Here is a 24,124-nt window from a genome sequence, read left to right as displayed (position 1 = left end):
CTGAAGGCAGGCTTTGTAGGAATAACCTGGAAGGATCATTCAAGGAGAGGAAGCCCAGGGTAAAAAGGTCTTGTGTTCTTTACCAGTTAGGTAGTCTCAAGTTATGTAATCTTCTTGGACCTCTGTTTTCTCATACAAAGTGAGGATAACACCAACCTTTAAAGGTAGTCAGGTTTGTTACATGGGCCTATGCATAAAATACACATAATAGCTACTCAATAAACATTACCTTTCCCACCCATCCTGGAAAAAAAAGGTGTTGTATGCAGTGTTGTGACCATGCAAGTCTACTGGACTTAAGAACTGCTGAAATGGAAACTAACTGAAGAGACAGGCAGGTCAGGGGGACGCGGTAGCCTGGAAAGAGGCTGGTGTGTATGCATTGTGTGTATATGTATTGGTGTACGTGTACACATTTGTATGTGTGTATATACGTCTAATTACCACAGTGCCTTATAAATACCTATCTACTTGACTAGGGGCCAAGTTATAAGAGATTGATCGACACAGCAGCATAGCCAGTAGCTAGTGGTGCCCCCATTTACTTAAGGGGTGCTTATATGATACCGAATGGGTAAGCATGTAGGTAAATGCCAAATATCCAAATATCCCCTACGTAGGAAAATAGTGTCACCTATAAACTCTGAGGATACTGGCTTTCAATAGTGGTCAAAGTTTGGACCCTAGTTTCAAGAGGTATTGAAGTTTAATTGACCTTGATGGCTGGGAAGAGCAGAGGTAAGGCTTTCCATAGTACAAATATTAAGTGTTACTGATCTTCCTGTGCCAAGCATGAACTTATTTGAATAAAATGGTGGTCTGCAAAACTTTGGGATTTGGGACCATAACAACATAATCCAATATATGGTTTCCTTCAATCACAATTCTGTGGGATTAGACTGACTTGTTTTTATGGTTTGAACAGTCATCTTTGTGCTTCTTTACCTTAACTTTCAAGGGGAGTAAGATAAAAGATTAGAGATTGCTTCCTTGCATTCCTCTTCTTAGGGTCTGCCTCATGTGGCTGGAAGAAGTTGTGAAGTAGTTACTGTGAAACTTCAGGGATACAGGAGCCCATAAAGGGGCCTTCACCCCGCCCGATGATGGCCCTGGCACTGCTGACCAGAGTTGGGTTTTGACTTCACAGCTGAGCTGCTTCACCCAGCACGGGGCCTCATCCTCCTAAACATCACACCACACTACTTTTAAGTTTTATAGTCTCTCTCCTTCAATCTTCTCTACTATATGCTGCTGAATAAAGAACATAATAATGACTGCTAAACATACTGTTAGTGATAAACCACATTAAAGGAAAGGAAAGAGAGGCAAGTTTAAGTGATGTTAGACATAGAAGAAAATCAGAACTATGCCTATGAAAAAATCTGAAGCAAGCAGGAGATCCCTTGAGAAACATTGGCAGTTTCTATCACTGTCCCCTGCTCCTCAAATTAAAATGTTTCTTTCAGCCTGAAATTCATGCAAAAAACCACCTTCTATTTAATGAAATGTTTTGTATTTAATAATCTCCTTTGAAATATGATGATACTGGGATACTTAGAATTTCTACCTTGACTTTTAATTATCTGTGTCCATATCCTAGTGTCTTTTTTAAACCATAAGCTCTTTCAGGGAAGGGTCAGTGTTACAGTTTAGACATGTGGTTCCCCCAAAAGCTCATGTGTGAGGCAGTGCAAGAAATTTCAGAGGTGAAGTGACTGGGTTATGATCAGAGCATTAATCCACTTGAACAGAGTAACTGGGTGGTAATTGTAAGTAGATAGAGTGTGGCTAGAGGAGGCGGGTAATTGGAGGAATGCCTTTGGGGTACATATTTTGTCCCTTGTCTAGAGTGTTCATCTCTCTTTGCTTCCTGGTGCCATGTCCTGAGCTGCCTTCCTCCACCATACTCTTCTGCCCTGATGTTATGCCTCACCTTGGGCCCAGAACAATGGAGCAATGGAATCAGCCATCCTTTGGATGAAACTACTGAAACTGTGAGCTCCAAATAAACTTCCTCCTCTAATTGTTCTTGTAAGGTCTTTTGGTCACAGAGGCAAAAAAACAAACAAACAAAAAAAAAAAAACCAAAACTAACTAAAATAATCAGTGTCAGATTAATACTCAAATATGGTATAAAATACTAGGTGTTTTGTTTAATAATATTGAAAAAATAATTTATTTTTCAGAGCAAATAAGAGACTTTATGAGTATGGCTGTGATCTAACCTCCTAACCATTTATTTATTTACCATTTGGATCATTCTAGTCATTAATTACTCAATCACCTTTCTACTGCCCTCCTTCCAGCAAATATTTATTGAATACCTGGCACTGGAGGTAAGGTCATGAATAAGACATGCATGATTCCTAGTCCAATAGAAGCTAAATCTTGTGAACACTTAACACTTATTATATCATAAGGAAAATGACTAAAAAAATTTCAAGTAGTAAATTTATATGTGCAGTTTTTAAAGCTGGACAAGGTCTTAATTAACCCCCAAGACAAATTTCATGGACTGAAGTATTTGTACTCACAAAATAAATAAAGGGAATGGTTGCCCTTGCCCAAGTCAGATAACAGGTAATGTGTATGAAAATGCTTTGGGTTTTGGGTTTGCTATGGTCTGAATGTTACCATGCCCTACAACAAGTTCACAAGTTGAACCCCTACCCCATTAAGAGGTAAGCTTTGTGGAGGGGAGTAGGTCACGACTGCTGCCCTCATGAATGGGATTAGTATTCCTATAAAGGAGACCCTAGGGAGCCAGTTGGCTCTTTCCATCATGCGAGGATACAGCAAGAAGGAGCCATCTATGAACCAAAAGCATGCCTTCGCCACATACAGAATCTGCCTTGATCTTGAACTTTCCAGGCTTCAGAAGCATGAGAAATTAATATCTGTTGTTTGTAAAGTCACCCGGTTTATGGTATTTTGTTATAGCAGCCTGAACACACTAAGACAGGATCTTAGGAATAAAAGGTAATATTTCAGGAAAAGTTTCATTGTTCTTCCTGTGACTGTGATACTCATAGTAGAATCATTTACATATATGACTATAAGATTATAGATTATACACGGTTATAGAATCTTATGGTTTAAAATTCAGCCCATCACTAAGGTCTGAAGCGGTAGAACTGTTGCTGCATTTCAGATGAGAGAGAGGAACCTGGGCGTCCTTCTTGGAATTATTTTCTGTTTTTCTCTATGAAGTGTGAAATTTAAGTAGCTAACGTCTGCATGGTTATAACATGCTTCCACATACATTTACTCACTACTTCTTATCATAATTTTCAATTTACAGAGGTAAAATCTGAGACCAAGAAAGTAGATTATTATTATATAACTGGTATTTACTATAAATTAAACCAAAATTTTATGCTTTGTCACTTTACTGTGCCACCTCTCTACAAATAGAAAATGACAGAAACAGTTTTTGGAAAGGCCCACAATGACCACTATCTTGTTTAAACCAATAGTTGCTTCTCAAACTTCATTTATTTGAACTATTAGCAGCATTTGAAGTAGTTGATCATTGCCCCCCTTTTGAAATACATTCTCAGCTAGACTTCTGGAATATCAAAATCTCTTGGTGTTCCTTCTAGGCAAATTGGCCATTGCTTGGCCTTCCTTGCTGTTCTCTTGATATAGTAATGCTCTAGGCCTTGAACTCTTGTATCTTCCTTTTCTATTCTCCATTTGCTTCTAGTCTAACTTAAAATCCACCTCAGTGCTGACCTCTCAAAGTGAATATCTCTAGTTCAGACTCCCCTTGGATTCCACTGTCAATTGCTTACCTGAGGTCTCTACCTAGCTGTCTAAAAGGCAGCTCAGTCTGAACACAGTGAATACTGAACTCTATAGAGTTTCTTCAACCCGCTCAACCTTACAGTTTTCCCTGTCTTAGTAAATAGCAACTAAATTCTTCAATTGCTGTGGCTTTGAGTCTTCCTGACTCTTCTTTCTCTCATAACCTTTGTTCAGTCTCAGTTCTACTTTCAAGTTCTATTTCCAACTACTTCCCACCACATTTATCCAATCACTCTAGTGCAAGCTAACAGTATCTCTTGTTATGATATTGAAATATCTATCTAATGGTCTTCTTGCCTCCACACTCATCCCTTTACAATCTATTCTCAACCCAGCATCTAGAATCATCCTTTTAAAAAGTATATGTCAGAACATGCCATTCCCTTGATCAAACTCACGTACTAGCTACTAGCTTCCTGTTAATACAATCCCAGTGAAGTACTGGGACTGGCCATCCTCAGAGTCTTAACATTTGCTCTTGGCTCAGCCTGGATTTCCCACCCTAGGTATCCACATGGCTCCCTCCTTCACTTTCATCAGGTCTGGCCAAATGTCATTTCAAGAGAGACACCTTTCCTGAATCATCCTTTTAAAAGGAATGCCAGAACATGCAGTTCCCTTGATCAAAACCCATTTAATAATATCCCATTTCTCTCAAATTAAAATTGCAAGTCCTTACAAAGGACTTTGAGGTTCTATATCATTTGGCCCCTCCCATGCCTCTGACACCAGAAGACTCACTCCTTTATCTCTGCTAGGTCTTTGCTCAAATATCCCTTTCACAGAGAGTCAGAACTTGACCATCCTAATTAAAATAGAACCTTCTCCCTGACTCCACCCTGGCATTTCTTATTTCCCTTCCTTACTTTATTTTCTCTGCAGCACTTAGCATCCACCTTCCACACTGTATTTCTACTTGGCTGTTTCTTTCCATTTTTGCATATAACTTCCATGAGAGCACAGACATCCTTTTTTATCCTCTTTTTGCTCATTGCTATATCCTGGCACCCAGGAAAGTACCTGGAGGAGGAAGAACTCAATATAGATGGGGGGATGTAGCTCAGTAGTAGACTGCTTGCCTAGTATGTGTAAGGTCCTGGGTTCCATTGCTAGTACTGAAGGGGGGGGCAGAATTCAATACATAGATTGAACAAGTGATGAATAGGTTTAAATAACTTAAATAAAAATTTATAAAGAATGCACAGAGGGGTTGAGGCTGTGGTTCAGTGGTAGTGCACTTGTCTGACAAGTGTGACGTACTGGTTTCCATTCTCAGCACCTCATATCAATAAATAAAATAAAGGTCTACCAACAACTTTAAAAATATTTTTAAAAATGCAGAGAAATAGAGTTCAGATAGAAAAAAGTGAGGTTTAATTTTTAAGATGAGTGCTTCTATGCTAATGGAAATGACCCAGAAGAAAGAGAAAATTTGATGATGTAGAAGAAAGAGAAATCTATATGATTTATATCACTAAGTGAGCAAGAAGAGATAGCATTACTAAAGGGACTGGCCTTAGATGAGAGTAAAAACAGTTTATCTATGAAAACAGGAGAGGTGGCAAAGAATATGACTATGAATGAGGGTAGGTGGGAATTTGTCAATTTCCTCTGATTGCTTCTCATTTCCTTATCATTTAATTTCCTTTCAGCATTAGTTGATACAAAAAGAGAGACATTAGAGATTTGAGAGGCAAGGAGAATGTGTGAAATAATTCTCCAGAGTAGAAAAGTGAATGAATTAGGGGAAGGTAGCATGAGTACCAGGCTCACTACAAGTCAGTTGTCATGAATTTGAAATGAGACCAGTGTCATGGTAGTGTTTGTGTCAGGGTGTTCAGGTACACATGTGGGAAGAGGTAGAACTGAATTGCAGCAGGCTTGGTACTTTGCCAGGGAAATACTAAGCCCTGGGTGAGCATGATTGTTGATGGTACATATAATAAAGGAATTGTACTGAGGGACCATGGGATCTGGGCTGCCTAAGATGAGATACGAGGGCATCAGGGTGAGGGTAGGCAGGGATGGGTCAAGGAATTATAAAGGTGACAAGGTAAATGATCTCACCATTCCAGTGAGTCTGAAGAATTTCTGACTTGGAGAGTAAGTCATGAATGAATATAGGACAGAGAGGATATTTGAAAATAGGATTATAGAGGAATGAAGCTTATCAGCAGTAGCAAAGTCAAGGGACTGACTATTGGGACAGTTGGCTGAGATGAAGTGGAAGTCAACCTTTTTGGAGAAGAGAACTCAGATGCCAGAGTACAGGAGGTCATATATGTGAAGACTGAAAACACCAAGTACTGGTGCACTGTTAAGAAGAAAACAATGGAGGATGCTAACACTTTTTTGGACTGATACAAAATGAACTGGGTACTACTGATAACTACGACAAGGAGGGGAAACAGATGGAATTGATGTATTGGCATAGCATTCACACACACATACACAAACACACACACAACTGAACTCAGTGGTGCTTTGCAACTGAACTTCATCCCCAGCCCTTTTTAAAAGTTTTGAGCCAGGGTTACCTCAAACTTGTGATCTTCCTTCCTCAGCGTCCTAAGTAGCTAGGATTACAGGTCTGCACCACCACACCAGGTGTACTGGCATAACATACAAAGGAAGCAGAAGATTTTACGCAGAAGGCATGGGAAGTGACCTGGAATTTGTGGCGAGGCACAAGGAAGAAACACCATACCCCACTTCAAGACTCAGTGACAGGAAACATGCTTGAGGCAGAAACATAAATCGGAAGACACACTTCAGTTGGAGCAAGAAAGGGAAGGGGATATTCTGAGAAGAGGTTAATAACACAGGGACCTGAGATTCCATCAGCAAATACTGCCTTTCATGGCAACTAGGCCTGAATATGAGAAATGTCCATTTTCAAAATATGATAAAATAATACAATCTTCAGGGGTTGTATTAGATTCTTGGGCTTCTGTAACAAAGCCCATAAGCTGGGAAACGTAAAACAAAAGAAACGTATTTTCTCACAGCTCTGGAAGTTTGAAATCTTAAACTGAGCAGAACCATGCCACCTCTGAAGTCTGCGCAGGAGCGCCCTCCTCCGCTTCTGGATTCTGAGGCTTGCTAAGCAGTCCTTGGTGTTCCTTGGTTTGGAGATGCAGCACTCTAATCCCTGCCTTCACTGCCACATGAAGTTGTCCCTCTGTGTTTGCCTCCTCATGTGACACTGGTCATATTGGATTAAGGGCCTATCCTACTGCAATATGACCTCATCTTGGCTAATTACATTCTGCAATGATTCCCATTTTCAAAAGAAGCCACATTGTGACGTATTGGAATTTAGGACTTTAATGTATTCTTTTGGGACAACAATTCAACTCATAACAGTGGTGCAGAGAAAAAAACAGTATACCCTTTATGCACATGTTTGTATTTTAAGTCACTTAAGTTTTTGTCCCACTCAGTAAATAAGGACTGGTGGCCCCCATGTTTAAGAAATTCATGGTTTATAAAATTCACAATGACCTAAACAGAAAAAAAAGAGTATGTACTGTGCATGTGATTTAAAGTCATATAACCTATTAAGTACCTATTAAAGTGCAGTGATGTTCCTAAACCTACTGGGAGAGTCCAGTTGGCTCAAAAGGGAAGCATTCAACTTTTAAGTTGAGGGTCTTGGAGTTTCTTTCATTATTCTTATAGCTCTATTAGTTTAAAATGTTGAACTACAGCTCACAAGCTCGTGGGTCTGAGTTGGAAAGCTTGTAGAAATGTGATGCCACAACAATAATCAACTGAGAAGATCTGTTATGGCAGGGAGCTGGGAAGGAGAGGGAGAAAAGTGTTCATTTGGTTACTTCAACCACAAGCTGAAACAGGGTATCAGAGATTCCAGGCTCTGAGACACTTAAAAATATTACCCCAGGGTTCAATCACCTATTGTGGCTGTAACTTGTGTCCTGCTCTTCTTAAATGAATCTCAAGGGTAAGAAATGCCATTCGTCTGCAGTGCAGAACATCTAGGCTGTGCAGTCATTTATTGTGCATGTGCTACATACACAGCTCTGTCCTAGTCCCTTGATGCTCAGTCAGGTCTGCATCCTGCACCCACTGAGTTCAGCTCTAGGAAAACTGGAGTCACTATCAATCACTTTAGTTTTATTAATGAGAAAATAAAGAGCAGCATATTTTTGACCTCTGTCACAGGTCATTGACTCAAGTCTTGGTCAAATAAAAGCACCACAGATGAATACCTGCAAGTCCTCACTTCTAGTTTGAGCAAGTAGGTAAGCACATGTCTTTTTTCCAAATTAATGCAAATATCCACTTTAGGTTTAATTTGACTCACTGCAAATTCTAAACTGGTGGAGTCTAAAATAATGAGGTTTGTTCTGCTGTGGGAAGTGATCTGATTACTTGACTCTTCTTACCTTCTCAGATCGGAGCCGGCATTTCAGGAGGGAGGGTGAGGCTGTGGCTTATTACTTGAAGGTAATGTCTTTCATGAAAGATGCAGAATCCAACTGTTTAGTAGGATATCTATCCCTCTCTATTTCCCACACAGCTGGTAAGAAATGAAGTCCCTCACTCTATTACTCTAATTGAATTCCAACTTGGGTAATTACACTATAATTAAATAAATTCTCCCCATAGTTTCAATTCACTGACAAATAGTGCTAGTCAAACAGCTCCATTTCACTCCCAGAAACACATCCCCACTACATTTCAGTGATAAGTGGAGTGATTTATATTTGGAAGATGTGTGTATGAAAAAATGCACAGTTCATAAAATATTTTAGGTATCATTCATGATTACATATGCTTTGCTCAGCATGAGATAACATTAATTTCTATTATAATCTTTCATCTAATTTCTCATATGCTTAGTGCCAAAAGAAATAAGGCAGTTAATTAGCATTCCTTGTTTTCTGTACAATTCTTATGGAGTTAACCAGTGGCTTGTATCTACTTTTATTTCTACTATTATTATTATTTTTTAATTTCTAAAGCACATTTCATTACCTTTGGAAGACAGACTGGGGAAGATGTTACTGTTTCCCATTCTACAGATGAAAAAAATCAAGGCAACCTCCCCCAGGGTGAGGAGCCTAGGTGACACCAGTACCAGCCTTGGAACCTCAGCTTCCTCTGATGCCCTGGCCCACGGTTCTTTTCTGTCAAACACTGGGTCACTATCAATCACTTTAGTTTTATTAATGAGAAAATAAAGAGCAGCATATTTTTGACCTCTGTCACAGGTCATTAATTTGAAGAAATGAATGATTTAGTCAGGAGGCCTAATAACTGGGACCGAAGCTGTCCTTGGGTTTCAAGATTATGGAGCCCTTTGTATTGGCATGTAACCACTGGATACAGCTCCATTGGGGGAACAGTTTGAATTGTGACATAAAATGGTGTAGAATTCAACCTTCAATTTTATTCTAAGAATCTCTCTTAAAGGGTTGTAGACGGCTTTCATAAGAGATATTAAAGACAACATCAAAATACTCACAAAAAGCAGCAGTAACAGGGGGGTTATAACGATGCCCTGAAAGAAATAAAAGAGATAATGATCATTTATTGGTTGGCAAGAAAGACTTTTTTTTTGCTAATTTAAATCTGGATACAAGGAAATGCTATCCTTGTCTCTAATAAAAATCTGGGAGATCAAGAAGAAGGAGGCCCCAATTCTGGCTCTCCTACCACCATGCATCAGCATCTCCATTAGATTAGATTATTTGCTTTTTGGCATATCTGAAGGCACAGGTTTTAAAACAAGTCACTTTGATTCTTACTTTAGTGTCTTACAGAGTGGCTCTACTTTTCGGTCTTGTAAATGAATGTATCCTGCCATTCTTATCAGTTTTCAGAGGTATGAAGTTGATGTGTCGGGTGAGTTTTGCTACTATACTAAATTACTCATTTATGGTAAACAATAACAATTACCTAAACAATAACAATTACCTACTTCACAGTTAAATATAAGTCAATTGATTTGGTTAAGTGATATAATACCTACAGGTAATTGAGCCTATGGTAGAAGCACATACATGTGTGAAATGCAGCTGTGTTTGAAATATTATGAGGTCCTGTTGTTTTCAAATGGAGAAGTGTTGTTCTAAAAGAAAGTGTGAAATTATGCCAAGATATAAAAGAACATATTCAAGTGCAAAATTTGATTTTGTACCACAAGTTGAATAAAGTTTGAGAAGAATGAAAAAAAAAAAAAAGAATACAACCACCAATCTTCCTTAAACTTGCTTTGCTCTTTTATACTTAAGTTCCCTTCCACACCATGGAAGCTGGTGGCTGGCATGCTTGCTCACTCCAAGGCTTTCAACTCTAACTTGGATAAAGTGCCCCTTTTCATAGAAGACAGGTGGTTTAGTCCCAGTTGGGGTCCTCTCCTGAGCAAAGACCACGTCAGCTGTGATGAATGAGATGTCGTGATTTTGTAATGTGAACTGATCTCCCCTAGGAAATGAGCTGGGATCTCAAAACTCATTTCACTTGATTAGACTCCATGTCTCCATGGTGGAAGGCAAGTCTTTCATCTAATTCAGCCACACAGGACCACCTCGGTCCCTCTGCCTCCCCGAGGCAGGAACGAGCAAAAGATTTGTTTTCTTCGATGACAGGGAACAGTTTGAGGCTGTTGCCGATGAGGCGGGATACAAGCTTTAAGGTTTCTTGAAGGTAAATCTTTAAAACTAAGCGTTTGAGTTGGGAGTTTACATGACAGGTTTCAGTTTTAGAGCAGCAGATGATTATCCACCCCCTTAGTTCTTCCTTTATCTCTCAACGCTTCATTATGATTTATACAAGAAAAAGCATTTCATATTTTCATTAATGCATTCTACTTGGAACTTTAAAATTTCAGAGTCTGAGGCTCTTTCTCTCTCTTTCTGTGTGTGTGTGTGTGTGTGTGTGTGTGTGTGTGTGAGGGAGGGAATGGAGGAAGGAAGAGACAGACAGACAGACTATACACTGTGCCCAGGATCCGTGTCTGGAACACTTTGTTACTTTTGAAAACAGTGCTTTAGGTATTTATTGTTCTGGTGTGGCGCACGAGGGACTGGCTTACCATGTCTGATGTTGAACCAGGACTTTTTTGAGTATATACACACATGAATATTCTCAAACAGATTTGTTTTACTGTTAAATAATAGAATGAATGCTTCTTTATTATGTAAACTTTTACAATTGGCAAAAAGGAGTAAAACATTTTGAGTGTCATGCTTTTAAATCTATTTATTAAAACATGTATTGTGGCTTATCAACTCCACTGGTGTCTATGAAACAGGTTCTCACTAGCACATTTCAGAGAGACAAACATGCCAAATGCCAAAATTTAGAAGGCACTGTTCTTCAAGGACGTGGAATGTGGTCAGACTTTAGGATGAATTTCAACCTTTACAAGGAGATGTGGAAATAAAACAATCTGGCTATGAAGGAGCCACCCAATTTCAAGTAAATTTGTTTAAACATTTATGGAACTTCCACTTATCTGGAAGGCAAGGGTGAATCAGTGGAGGGCAAGGGTGAATCCAACGTGGTGCCTACACTTGAATAATTTATAATCCAGAGAGGGATGCTCATCTATGACCAAGGTTCAATACCGAGTGATGTATAAGAGTAAATGTACTGGTGTAAGAGGAAAAGTGGTGTGAAAGAAGTGATAATTATCTCTCTATGAGAGATCATGAGAAGGAGGAGATACTGAACACACAGGAAGAATGAATGGATACTGATCCAGTTGAAAAAGTGCAGGGTTATTCCAGGAAGAGGGAGGGACACTCAAAGCTATGAGAAGTTGAGCAGAATGGTAAGAAAGGTGTGAAGTAGAGGATCAGAGACCAGATCACCAAAAGCCTCACAGGCCAGGAGAAGGAGCTTGAAGTTCATCCTACTAACAATAGGAAATTTGTGGATTATTTAAAGGGAGGGTATAATGAGTCGGTAAACAATTTAGTATATGGAGAATGGATGTGACTTGGCTTATAACCTAACCTGGTTTTCTCTTTATCTATCAGTTCACCTAAATGCAGGTAAAAGAAACTGAAAACTTTTATTAATGTTAATTAGGAAATATCAACAGCACTAATAACACTTCTAAGAAATAATGAGAGTTATGATAGAACAAGATTTTTTACCTAACAAGAAAGTGAGCACTGTGACCATTCTGGACATTTGTCTTGTATTGGAGGAATTCGTGTCACACATGGGGACACATGTTCTTCTGGATATTCATTTTGTTAATGGAATGATAATTGTATTAGTAATAATACTAGCACTATTAATAATGGTATCTTACTTCAGTGTTGTCATGTATATTTGAAGATTTGACCATTCCCTATTGAAGGAGTTAGGTTACATACCAGCTCCATTTTATAAACAAGGAAACAGGCTTAGAAAAGCCAAGCAACCAAACCCAAGGCCACACAGAAAATAAATGGCAAATCCTGGACTTGAGCCAGCCTGAGCCAACTCTAAATCTTGAGCTGACTCCATTATACCACTGGTCACTGGGAAGCAGATCACAGCTACCAGTATGGTTTTCTACAGAGTTCTATTCATAACATGCATGTAGTGATTAGTTGCCATATGATCTTTGTCTCAAGTTGACAACAGATTCTTAGAGATGCGGTCATTTCTGGAAAGCAGTGCACAGTTATCTGTAGGTTTCTCAGCATGAATACTTTAAATATCTACAGTCACCAACACACAATAGTTTCTTTGCAGCTCTTCCAAGGACTTATAATATTTATTTCTAAAATATGTTACTAAGTAAGGTGTATTTTCTAATTGTGAGTTAAATACTCCTCATTCTTTTTTCAAGAATGGATGTCCAAGTCCATTAATTAAACTGAATTATTATATAATGCTGAAATGTGCTTTTCAGTTGTATCAGGAAATGAGTCAGCCATGATTCTACTAACTCAGACAAGAGCACCATAATTAGGTTTTGGTGAAGTCATCATAACTATTATTAAAATAACAATAACTAATACTTATAAAGTAATTATGTCAGATACAGGGCTTTGTGCATGCTACTGTATGTCATCCTCACAGCAACCTTACACAGTGGGTACTATTATTATCCTCAAACACTAAGCTTACCTAGTGAGTCTTGGAGACGCTGGGTGATGTGGGAGGTGGCAATGCCAGGTACTGAGCCTCTAACTCTTTGGCTCCAGGGTCTGTGACTTCTGAATGGTGTACATAAAATCTTTGCAATATGAAGCTATTTCTTTAGGATTATATTTTAAGAGTAAATCTGAGATGAGCTTCAGATCCAGTATGTCTTTGTGATGACATGCAACAAATTGAGAAATAGGCCATTGTGTGACAGGGATGATACACATTTTTTTAAAATCAAGTTTTTGCAAATATCAATGTTAAAAAGGATGAAATAAAAATTTAAACTGTGACAACAATAATCATTGAAAGTGGAAAATTCAAATCAACATTTTATTTTCTATTGGTCTATAAAAGGCTCAGTTTAGGGCTGGGGATATAGCTCAATTGGTAGAGTGTTTGCTTTTCATATACAAGGCCCTGGGTTTGATCCCCAGCACCACCAAAAAAAAAAAAGTCTCAGTTTAATTTATTCTCCTTCCACTTTCCTAAGAGAATTCTACACAAATGGTGGTGGTGGGGGGGAACCCCAAATATGTGGTGGAAGAGCACTTCTAGCAAAAGATGTTAGCCCTCCTTGCAGATGCAAGGTCAAGACATAGTTTTTAGCATCCTTGCATCGGGGATAGCATGTAAAGCTTTTGGACGGCAACACCTGAAGCAGTCAAGTCACAAAGTGATGCCTTTCCTTGTCTCCTGAAATACTTTGAGAAAATCCATTTACACCTCTGATGTGAATGATTGGGTGAATATATTTCAATTACTTTAGTGGAAAGAAAAGAAGTGTCAAATCTGAGATACTGAGGTTTAGTTGCATTAAAATATAAACAAGAATTCTACTGTTATGTATAACTAGTTAAAACAAATAAAAAATTGATTAAAAATATAAACAAGAAACTCAAATCACATTGAAGTGTGCTAATGACAATGAGTTTCTGGACATGCAAATCTAAGGCCCTATTCTTGGATTGTGGTGGCCCCATTAAAAAAAGATATTTTCCTGTATACACATTTGAGAACATCACAGTGAATCCCACCATCATGTACATCCACACAAATGAGATCCTAACTAGAATAAGATATAGTTCATGCTTATTAAAATTATATCAAAATGAATTCTACTATCATGTTTAACTAAAAAGAACCAATAAATAAATAAATAGACAAACAAATAAGCTTTAACCTAAAACAACAACAACATTGCCCCATGAGGCCTTACCAGCATGACAGACAGCTGGCTTGTCCCAGTGACATTACATTTCCATAAACAAACATTTATTGAGTGCTGTGTACCAGACAGACTCCAAAGGTGTAGATGGAAAAGGTGAAGGTCCATGCCCAAAAGGGATTCTCATCACAGATAGCACTCAAAATTTATTCCTTTCTAATCTCAATACTTCCAGGAAGAAATCTCTCTACCATCTTACTTTCATAAGATCATAATTTTTTTCCAGACCAAAATTAAGAATATTATAAGTATATTCATATTAAGTGTTTTCTTATTAGATATGGCCCAGTATCCTTTTAGATTTCAGTCTGTCGCTGCTCCATTCAACTCACACGAGGCCAGACCCTGCTAGATGCTGAGGCATAGTGGTCAATGATGCATACACAACCAGTGTCCTCCATGGTTTTAGAGAAGACAGATACGCAAACGGCTCAGGGAGCTACAAGAGTGCCCCATAGGGAGGTGAGCACAATTAGGGTAAGAACTGAGGAGAATTAGGAGTTAACCAGGCAACAGAGGTGCAGAACAGAGGAGGGACTGAATAATGGCTCTGGGGTGAGAAGAACTTTCAGAAACTGAAAGTGAAGAATAGAGCGTGGGTGTGGTTGTGAGAGATGAGGTTAAAAGTCAGATGATGTAGGCAGTCAGGCCTAATAATCTATGGCAAGGAACTATATTATTAGGCCACAGAGTTTGGGTTCATTTCAAAGCAAGAGGGAGTCACTGAAAGAACTAGGGTAGCCGTGACTGTGGCAGCGGAGCCTATGGCAATGACACCATATCTACAGTTAGGCTAAAATCACTCTGGGTACAGCTTAGAGAAGGAGTCAAAACTGAAGGGGGAGACTCATAAGGAGGTGGTTCAGTTCATACTCCAGGCAGGAACCGATATGAGCTAAAGTGATAGAATCTTAGTGATCAATATAGATAAACCAGATGCAAAAAGAATTTGAAACCAGACTGGCCAATTAACTGAGTATGGGGGTGTATGATAACAAGAAAGATAAGATTATTCCTTAGTTTTCTGAATTAAGTCATTCTTGACTAAAGAGGACATCATAGAGCCAATTTCTGAGCCAAGGTAGCATTGGAAATGAATCTTATGGGAAGATTATAAATTTGAGGTATTCTCAAGGTCTCCAGCTGGAGATATTCTAAGTAGCTGGATGGATGAGACTGAAGCTCAAGAGTAGAATCTGGGTGTAGTGACTGAGTCCCCAGCACATGAAAGAAGAAGAGAAGAAGTTAAGGATCATAAAATACAGGCTGAAGCCCATCAGAGGCCTAGAGGAAAACAATTTCAAAGAAATGACTAATGTGGAAGTTAAACTGTAGTGGATTGATGGCTAAGAAGCAGAGTGGGGAAGACAATGCTTTCAAGAAATCTTGGTATAACAAGGAGAAGAGAAATGCAGCAGGAACTTGAAGGGAATGAGGGGTAAAGGAGGTTTGTTGTTCTTGATTGTTTTGTTTTGTTTGTTCTGGATAGGGAAACTTGAGGATTCTCAAAATTCATAGAAAAGAGGTAAAACAGGTCGGAGGAATAGAAACTTGGGAGAAAAAGAATGATACATACTGCACCAACAGAGGCAGCAAGACGTTCTGGCACACAGCTAGAGGGTTTAGCTACAGAAAGAAGGTGGTGGTGGTGGGGAATGTGAATCTCTTCCTTGTACAAGAAAAGGATAATGGAGGTTCAGGTGAAGACAGACCTGTAAGTTTGATGTCAGAAAGGTGAAGGAATTTCATTTAAAAGTTTCTCTCTTCTTTATTAAGTAGTCGGTAATAGATTTTATTGAGGGAAGGTGGGTACAGAGGAAGGAAAAGTCAGCAAATGGAGACCTATGTTAGGACTAATGAGTGAGCATGTCTAAAATTGGGGAGTGTCTGAAGTTTATCACACTTTGCAGATAAGAAGCTTGTCTGCCACATTCCAGGTATGCTGGCAGAAGACACAAGACTCTGGGGTCAAAGACAAAGGATTTTGTCACAGTCTAAGCTTGTTGCTGGTCGTGGTTTCTCCCACCCTGAAGTTAAGCAGAGTGATGTGTATGGGGTCAGGGGATACTGTACAGGCAGTGGGCTCTGTTACAGGTGAGGAATACTAAACTTTGAGAACCTGAATCTTTTATAATAGGTAGGAAGCAAATCTGTCCTTTGTTCCTGAGAGTGGAATTCTATTTCTTTCTTTCAAGGCTGTTTGCTATGCAAACATCCCTGTAAAAACTTCACAATAAAGGGCAATCAATGTCTCTGCTCAAGAAATGTACAAGAATATAAGCACATCAAGATTTGTCTTCCAACAGAGGAAACATCCAGAAGAGCACACCAGTTTATGCTAGTTATCTAAATATGTGAGTTATCAAGTTCATTATTGCTGCTTTTACACATCATCACTGGGCTAATATCCTTGTGCAAAGAAAGGATAATCAATTGAAATGGCCAGATGTTAACTTCCTAGGTAACCTTCCTAGGTAACACTGATGTTACCTTCCTAGGTAACACTGATCCTCTATTATTCTTTGGTCACTTTCATTCAAACAGATAAGATGCTAATCAACTGAACTAACTTCTGACTCTTATCACACACACCCCCCTTTTGCGTGTATAGTCTTTTTAAATAGGGGAATCTGCTGTCCTTTTGAAATCCAGATCCTCATTAGACTGAAATGTGGTCTGGGGACTAGCTTCATTGGCCTTCCCTGGAAGCTAGTCAGACTTATTATATCATAATCTGCATTTTAGTAAGATCTCTGGATAATATGTAGGTACAGTGAAATTCAGGAAGAATGGTTTTAGACTCTAGAGCAGGAGCTGGCGAATGTTTTCTGTGTAGGGCCAGATAATAATTATTTTACGCTTGCAGGCCATGCTGTGGCAATTACTCCACTCTGCTGTTGCACCTGGAAAGCAGCCAAGGACAACAGGTAAACAAACGGGCATGGCCGCAGTTGCCTCAAGGGCTGTGGTTGGCAGGTCTCTGCTCCAAAGTACTGCTTTGAATTAGCAATTATATTTCAAAAAGAGGTAAGTGTAATGCACTTTTATTTTTAATAACTTGGCTTTTATTTAACCTGTGTTCACTTCTAAACATCACAGTTTGTTCCTTTGTGACTTCTTATAAGCTACTATATAATTAACCAATCGTTTTTTTTTCCTAGACAGACATCAAAATTACTAGTTAGCAGTGTGCATAGTCCACTTTCTTCCTCTTTTTGATATTTAGAGTGATATCTGTACGTCTCCAGCTGTTGGTTCTGTTCCTTTTCTTTATGATTTGTCAAAAATAACATTCAGCATTCTCAAATGTTACTTTTCTCAGGACTCTATGAAGTAATTTGTCCAAGCCAGCAAATACAGCCTACTTATCTTGGGCCTGGTGGTTTCCTTTGGTCAATATTGACTTTACCATTTCTAATCTGAAGATGGTTCTTCTTGCCAAGGATGGTGGAGCAAAGGAAAGGGCTGGGGGATGGGGTGGGGATTAGGATGCTGAAGGAGTTCTAATATCCAGAGCTATAGAGTAGATAAAGGATACTCCCCAAAACACAAAAGAGAAATACGTACAGTACTAATTACAACTAATATAGTGATAGGTGTTAAAAATGAAAAACAATAACCAAACTCATGATTTGTCCATTTATTTTTTAACTGAAAAAGTGAATCTTCTTCTCAGGCCATGTAAATTCATTGACCTGTATTAAACTGTTAACTTCTGACTTGATTTTTTAATTTTATATCTAGATTATATGTGACAAAAATGATCTGAGATTTATTTAAAACCCAAAGCAAATAGATGTGGAAATTTTCTTTATTTTCCAATAAATTTTCATGTAAATGTTTTCTTAGTTTATAGATTTAAAATGCAATCCATGGCCTTCCAAAGAAGGTAATAGACCAAGGAGGCAGCAAGAGGAAATCAAGTAAAATTTTAGTTTTTGATGACAAATTATAAAGACACAGGTAAGATAGTTAAGGCAAGATCTTAGCTGTGCAAATCTTCTCTGTAGGCACACAGCTGCAGTCTGAAGGCTTGCAGTTTGTTCCCCTAGGACAAGGGCAGACGGACCCATTAGTAGCACAGCAAACACTAAGCACAAGAAATACAGCTCTTGAAAAATTTCAACAGGAGATTCCATGTTACCAATGGTTGGTCGAAGCGCCTATGGCTGAAACATACACAGGAGTTTGTAGCGTTTCTTGCTTCAGTTGATGCTGGATGCTGCCAACATTTACTGAGGTATATTACGTACTAGGAACTGTGCTAAGTACTTTTCAAACATTATCTAATTTAAAATCCCCATAAGTAAATTGGTTGTCTCAATTTCATAGGTGAGAAAAAAAGGGGCTTAGAGACTATGGCTAAGCTGTGGGAAGTGTCAGGAAGTAGAACCCAGCAAAGAAATCAAAACAAAAGCCGAGGGATCAGGAGATGATTCTAGACAAAGAAAAGGTGTTTTAAAAAGCATACAGGAGGAAGTAGGAAATTTGAAAGAAAATATATTCAGGAAATGAATTATAGGAAATTAATACAAAACATGTAATATAAAAAAATAGGGTCAAAGATTATGTATTTATCTATCAATTATCTATCTATCACCTGCCATGGTGTAGGAATAAGTGAAGTCAATGCACCAACTAACTCTCTTAGGTCACTAGAGTGAAGTGAATATTTATTCCTATTGGTTTTAAATATTTGGAGTGAATCTGCCACTCATTGAGAACAACATTCAGCTAATATTAGGCACCTAAATCAATCTTTTCTCTGAACCAATGAACAAATTAATGAATATTCACCAACGCGTCTCTCAGGCAGTAGCATGTCCATCTGATGAGAAGCTTTCTGAAATGCTTTAAGATCCTTGTGTTTGTAATGATACTGAGGCTAGTTCATGTTTACTGAATGCTGACTGTTCATCAGGAACTCTTCCATGCTCTTTATGTATATTAATTCATTCAGTCCTCACAACATACTGGTAGGAAAGGCACCATTATGATTCCCATTTTACAGAGGAGAAAATTGCGGCACATAGAGAAAATAATTTTACAGAAAGCACAAGCAAAAAGGCAGAATGGGAAGCAAGCCATACTCTCTTGCTCCAGAATCATGGTCTCTTTTTTTAATACACTGGTAAGGAGTTCTTCAAGAATTATAGAAATCATGGAATTCCAGCTAAAAGGGACATAAAAAATAATCTACTCCATCATTTTACAGACCATGAAGTCAAGGCCCAAGAAGACGATCTCTCACTCAGCTTCATGGAAACACAAGGACTGGCATCCGGGGGCTTCCAGTCCTGCCCAGTTCTGTACTCCTGATGCCACAGGCCTCCTACAAATCACAGGAATACAGCAGAGCTCACACATGGAAACCTGAAAGTGCTCCCTGGATGACATTATTTATCACACATATAAGGAAGAAAAATGAATAGATAGAAAAATTAGAACAGACTTGAGAAAGGTTTCTTGCCTTTGTCTCATATATCAATAGTCTGAGTTACTCTGGTTTATAATATTCCATATAATAATCTTGAAACAGGTGCTCTCTTCCCTTTGTACCTCCCTCCCTGAAAGTCCATAAATTGCCAGAAAGACCATGGAAGAACATTTTTTTGTTTTTGCAAAATTTTTCAGAAATGAGGTAGAAGTGTGGAAGACAGAGGCAAGGGATAGTATGAGGGCCAATGAGGATGGAGAAGAGAGAAAACAAAGTAACTTGTGGGAGGTTTGGGGAAAAGGCAGCTTTTCACAAAAGCCTCTGGATATTAAACAAACTTCTAGAATAATTAAAAATTGACTCCCTATTAAATAAGACATTCAAATAATGGGTTAACACAAACTAGTGTCCAGACTTATGATAAACCTTGAACACAAACAAACAGACCAAAGAGAAGAAACAAAACAAAACACCACCACCACCACCAACAACAACAACAACAACAAAACCCGGCCATCTACACACGTGCAAGGAATGCATCTGGCCCAGCTCACCCATTCCTTCTGGATGTGTCTAAGTGACAGCCCACACTGCTGTTAGGTCTAGCTGTGACGATCAATACTGAGTATTAGATGGACAAAATGAATGGAGACAGCTCACTCCACTTGCCTTGTCTCATATATCACTAGTCTGAGTTACTCTGGTTTATAATATTCCTTAACCAGAACTATTCCTGTAGCCTAGAAAACGGCCCTGAACTTTGTGACTCAGAGGCCTAGAGAGGGGGGAGGATGAGCCAATGGTTCTAAAAAAGATCTGAACCCCACATGAACATCACTGGTCCTCAAATCCCCATTTAACAGACAAAGAGGCAGTAGGATTTGGGCAGACTCTTGTCTCTTCTTTCCCTACTTACTCCTACACCAAGGATGTCAGTTTTAAATTGGTTACTACTTAATATATTTATTTTTATTAACTACTAGTGGACAGAAGAAAAATGTGATACCAGGGTCTGAACAACTTGGAGATGGAGCCTGGGTTCTGAACCTCTCTAGGGCAGTGCCACCCAAAGCATGACCGAACTCCTGGAGGCAGAAGGAAAGGCAATACTGGGACCAGGAAGAGCACTGTCTTATTAGGATAGAACTGGAGAGTGGACTTGGTCATTAATGGTCACGTGACCTTTTTGTTATATAATAAGTTGAACGACTAATAGAACAAGCAGATCATTTCACCCAAATCAAATTTCCTCTTAAGACCAGAAAAATGGAAAGGAGCTAGCTAAAAGAACTTTTAGAATAATTAGACTTTTATCCCCAAAATTCCTAGGGTGAATTGTTAAAAACAGCACTGTCTCATTTTGCATAATTATACACAGCTAATTTCCCTTAATGCTTCAGTAAAGACTCATCTTAACACAATTACTTTTAGACCTTTTGGGTGTTACAGATAAGGAATTCTTAAAAATCAGAAATGGGTGTAGATATATTCATATCAGATAAATGTTTTCTACTAAGCACTTTAATATCTTTGGAACTTAAAAGTGCCACAGAGCAAGAAGTGGTCATCTGGTAAATAATATCAATGAATTCAACTAAGAGTCTTTAAAGAAATTGAAAACTCTATGTCACATAATTTTTCTACTTCCCCAGTAGAGGGCAACTTCTACACATTTTGACAGTTAAAAAAAAAAATGTATGCACACAGCATGAGGAAAACTACTGCATGTTTAAAATAAAACGATGTAACTTATGCCTAGGAATGGGTTTTCACCAAGAAGTAAGCTACAAAATATGAAGGAATTTTAAATAAGTAATTAGAAATTGAGCATATTTAGTGAATAGTTAGCATTTTATAATATTAAGTGAAACTGTTTAAGTCACCACGATAGAATTTTAAGCAACTTTAAGCAATCTTTAAGTCACCATGATAGAATTATCAGTAACTGAAATATAAAAGGGAGATGATTATTGTTCTTTAGTAATCATTTGGATTTAATTTCATTATGGCTGAGTACGAATATAGTTAACATAAATGCATATTCTTGTATTAGAAAAAAGCAAAAAGGAAAAACTGGACATACACAAACATTTGAAGATATAATTGTTTTTGATACTATGAACTTTAAACTAATCCTTATCAGTGCTCATATTTTAAAGACATTAGATATAAGGATGTAACTATACATATAAATTTATATATGCAAATAGAGTAAATTCCACTATAATACACCACATTACTATACAGTGTTCCAAATAGTTGTGATACAATCAATATATTCTCATTCATTCACTCATTCAACACATATTTACTGAGCACTTACTATGTGGCATATACTATCCTAGAGATCAAAGATACAGTGTGAAAAAGAGACAAAATTCTATGCCCTCTTGGAGCCTGCAAGCTATATAACAAAAAATAACCTATTGTAAAACCTTCTGAACAGATAGGCTTATAAGATGAATGTCTACCTAGTCTTGCAACTCTATAGTTTCTTCTTCAAATGAAAACATTTGTCTTTGTTTCTAATGAAGGGGATAGTATAGAAAAAATGAAGTGGCTCATAATTTTCATATTCAACTAAGCCTTACTGACCTTAAACAAAATAATACATGAATCTCTTTAGAAAAAGTCTCAGTTGTATAGAAAAGTACAAATGAAAAGTAAAATTCTCCAGCACACTGCTCACCCCACAGACATTTTCTTGTGACTCCTTTCAGAAATGAAAGTAACACAAGTAAATAAGTATCCATTCACTTCTCTCCCTACCAGCTTATCCATCTAGCCTCCAGAAATTATTCAAATTTACATAGTTTTCCTAAGACAATTATATTATACACAATATCTGAACATAGCCTTGTATTTCCTCACTTTGGTATGTTTCTTGGAGTTTTTTTCCATAAAAGAATAAATAAGAACACCTCATTCTTTTATTTGACTCACTTAATATCCGTCTCCAAATAATTCACAAATTCGTTTTAAAAGTGGTTACACAATTTTGTCTTATATTGAAAAGACTGTGATATGTGGTATTAATTGGTGTAATCTATGAAGACTTAGGATTCAGACTTCAAGAGACAGCCTGGGAAAATGAATTTAATTTATCATAGAACGATAAATAAAAAATAAAAGGAATAAGCATCTGCTTTGGACAAAAAATACTTACCAATAGTTTCATTAGGACACACATAATGCAACAAGCTTCGAAAGTATGTCTTTGGTTGTGAATTGGAAGCACTAGTACTTTTTTTTTTTTTTAACCAGGGAATTTTTATACAGTTGTTGTACAATCATCATTTCTTTTAGAATGCCACTTAAATTTTTCAGTTAAACATGTAAGAATTCGTTTAATATCATTTCACTTAAATAATGTTTAAACAATGTATTTATTTCAATATTTTCACTTAAAATGTGGTCATCAGAATTTTTACATTTATAAAAAATATTATGCAAAATAAATTCTAGGGCACTAGGTGGTGCTGTGGGACCTTCCAGATAAACTAGCATGGCAAAGTTGTGCTCTTGACAAATCAGTTGTGTGGTTGATTCTATATATTTAAATGTACATTAAATATTTTGTATAGGTAAACCAACAGCACATAAATAATAACATTAACATAATGCAAAAGTAGAGCTTTTGATCGATGATTTCTTTCAGGAAGACACAACCCCCTTTCATAATTAATTCCCTGTCCTAATTCCTGTGTTAAACTATTAAAAAATCTTTTATAATAAATGGATTTTTGATGCAGGCTTCTCAATCAAACATTATTTGCCATTTATCTTTAAAGTTATTTTTCATATGTCCATGAATAAATATATCAGTAATTTCATAGTCTTGTCAAGAAACTATTAGGTGAATTCTCATATCACAGTATGTGCTATAATCTTCTGTTCTCCCCAGCTTGTTGCAGAGCTGGTAATTCAGATTGGCATGGTAAATGTATGAACTGAACCGGGTCATGGGTAAGAAATGGGGGGGGGGCACCTAAGATTCAAATTCAGACAAACACACACAAGTGCACACACTTGTGCATGTGCACACACATATACCACATCATGCAAGCCAAAGAAGGCAAATCTATGATCTGCACATGGCCTGTGGAGCCACTCATTTGTGACCTCTAACCAAGCCAAACATTTTCCTGACCAATTTATCTATGAGTGAGACATCTCGAAAATAACCCAAGAATTTCGGTTCAAGAGAGTACTTTCTTGCTGTCCCTCTAGAATGTTTTATCATTTATATATGTCATTCTTAAAGAACAGAAATTACTAAAGCTTTGGGAGATATAAACTATAGTAGTGGAAAGTATTAACTGTCCCTGATAAGCTACTGGCTCAAAGAGAAGCACATATTAGTGGTCTTTTTCATTGGCCTGGTCTTCCTTTCCCTGCAGGTACTCTTATGATTGTGAAGGAAAAATACAAAACTCAAGTATCTAATATTCAATGGATAGAAATATGATTATCTTAAATGAAAAAAAGAATTATTCCCACAAATGGTGATAACAGAACTTAATACTACAGTTACA

At 37.7% G+C, this 24,124-nt stretch overlaps 1 protein-coding gene across 4 annotated transcripts in view; it reads right to left on the bottom strand.

The window, feature by feature from the left end:
* Slc10a7 (solute carrier family 10 member 7) overlaps positions 1–24,124 on the bottom strand; it is a 240,062-nt gene that overhangs the window by 59,987 nt on the left and 155,951 nt on the right. For 3 of the 4 annotated variants that reach the window (XM_027926759.2, XM_071614635.1, XM_071614637.1), the window contains one exon: positions 9,299–9,334. The exons of the other annotated variant lie outside the window; for it this stretch is intronic. In XM_027926759.2, coding sequence (XP_027782560.2) covers positions 9,299–9,334 — 36 coding nt within the window. The remainder of the gene's footprint in view (positions 1–9,298; positions 9,335–24,124) is intronic. 4 annotated transcript variants of the gene reach the window in all.

Source organism: Marmota flaviventris, chromosome 7 (assembly GCF_047511675.1).
Source record: "Marmota flaviventris isolate mMarFla1 chromosome 7, mMarFla1.hap1, whole genome shotgun sequence".
Taxonomy (NCBI): domain Eukaryota; kingdom Metazoa; phylum Chordata; class Mammalia; order Rodentia; family Sciuridae; genus Marmota; species Marmota flaviventris.
This window is presented reverse-complemented; position numbering and strand designations above follow the sequence as displayed.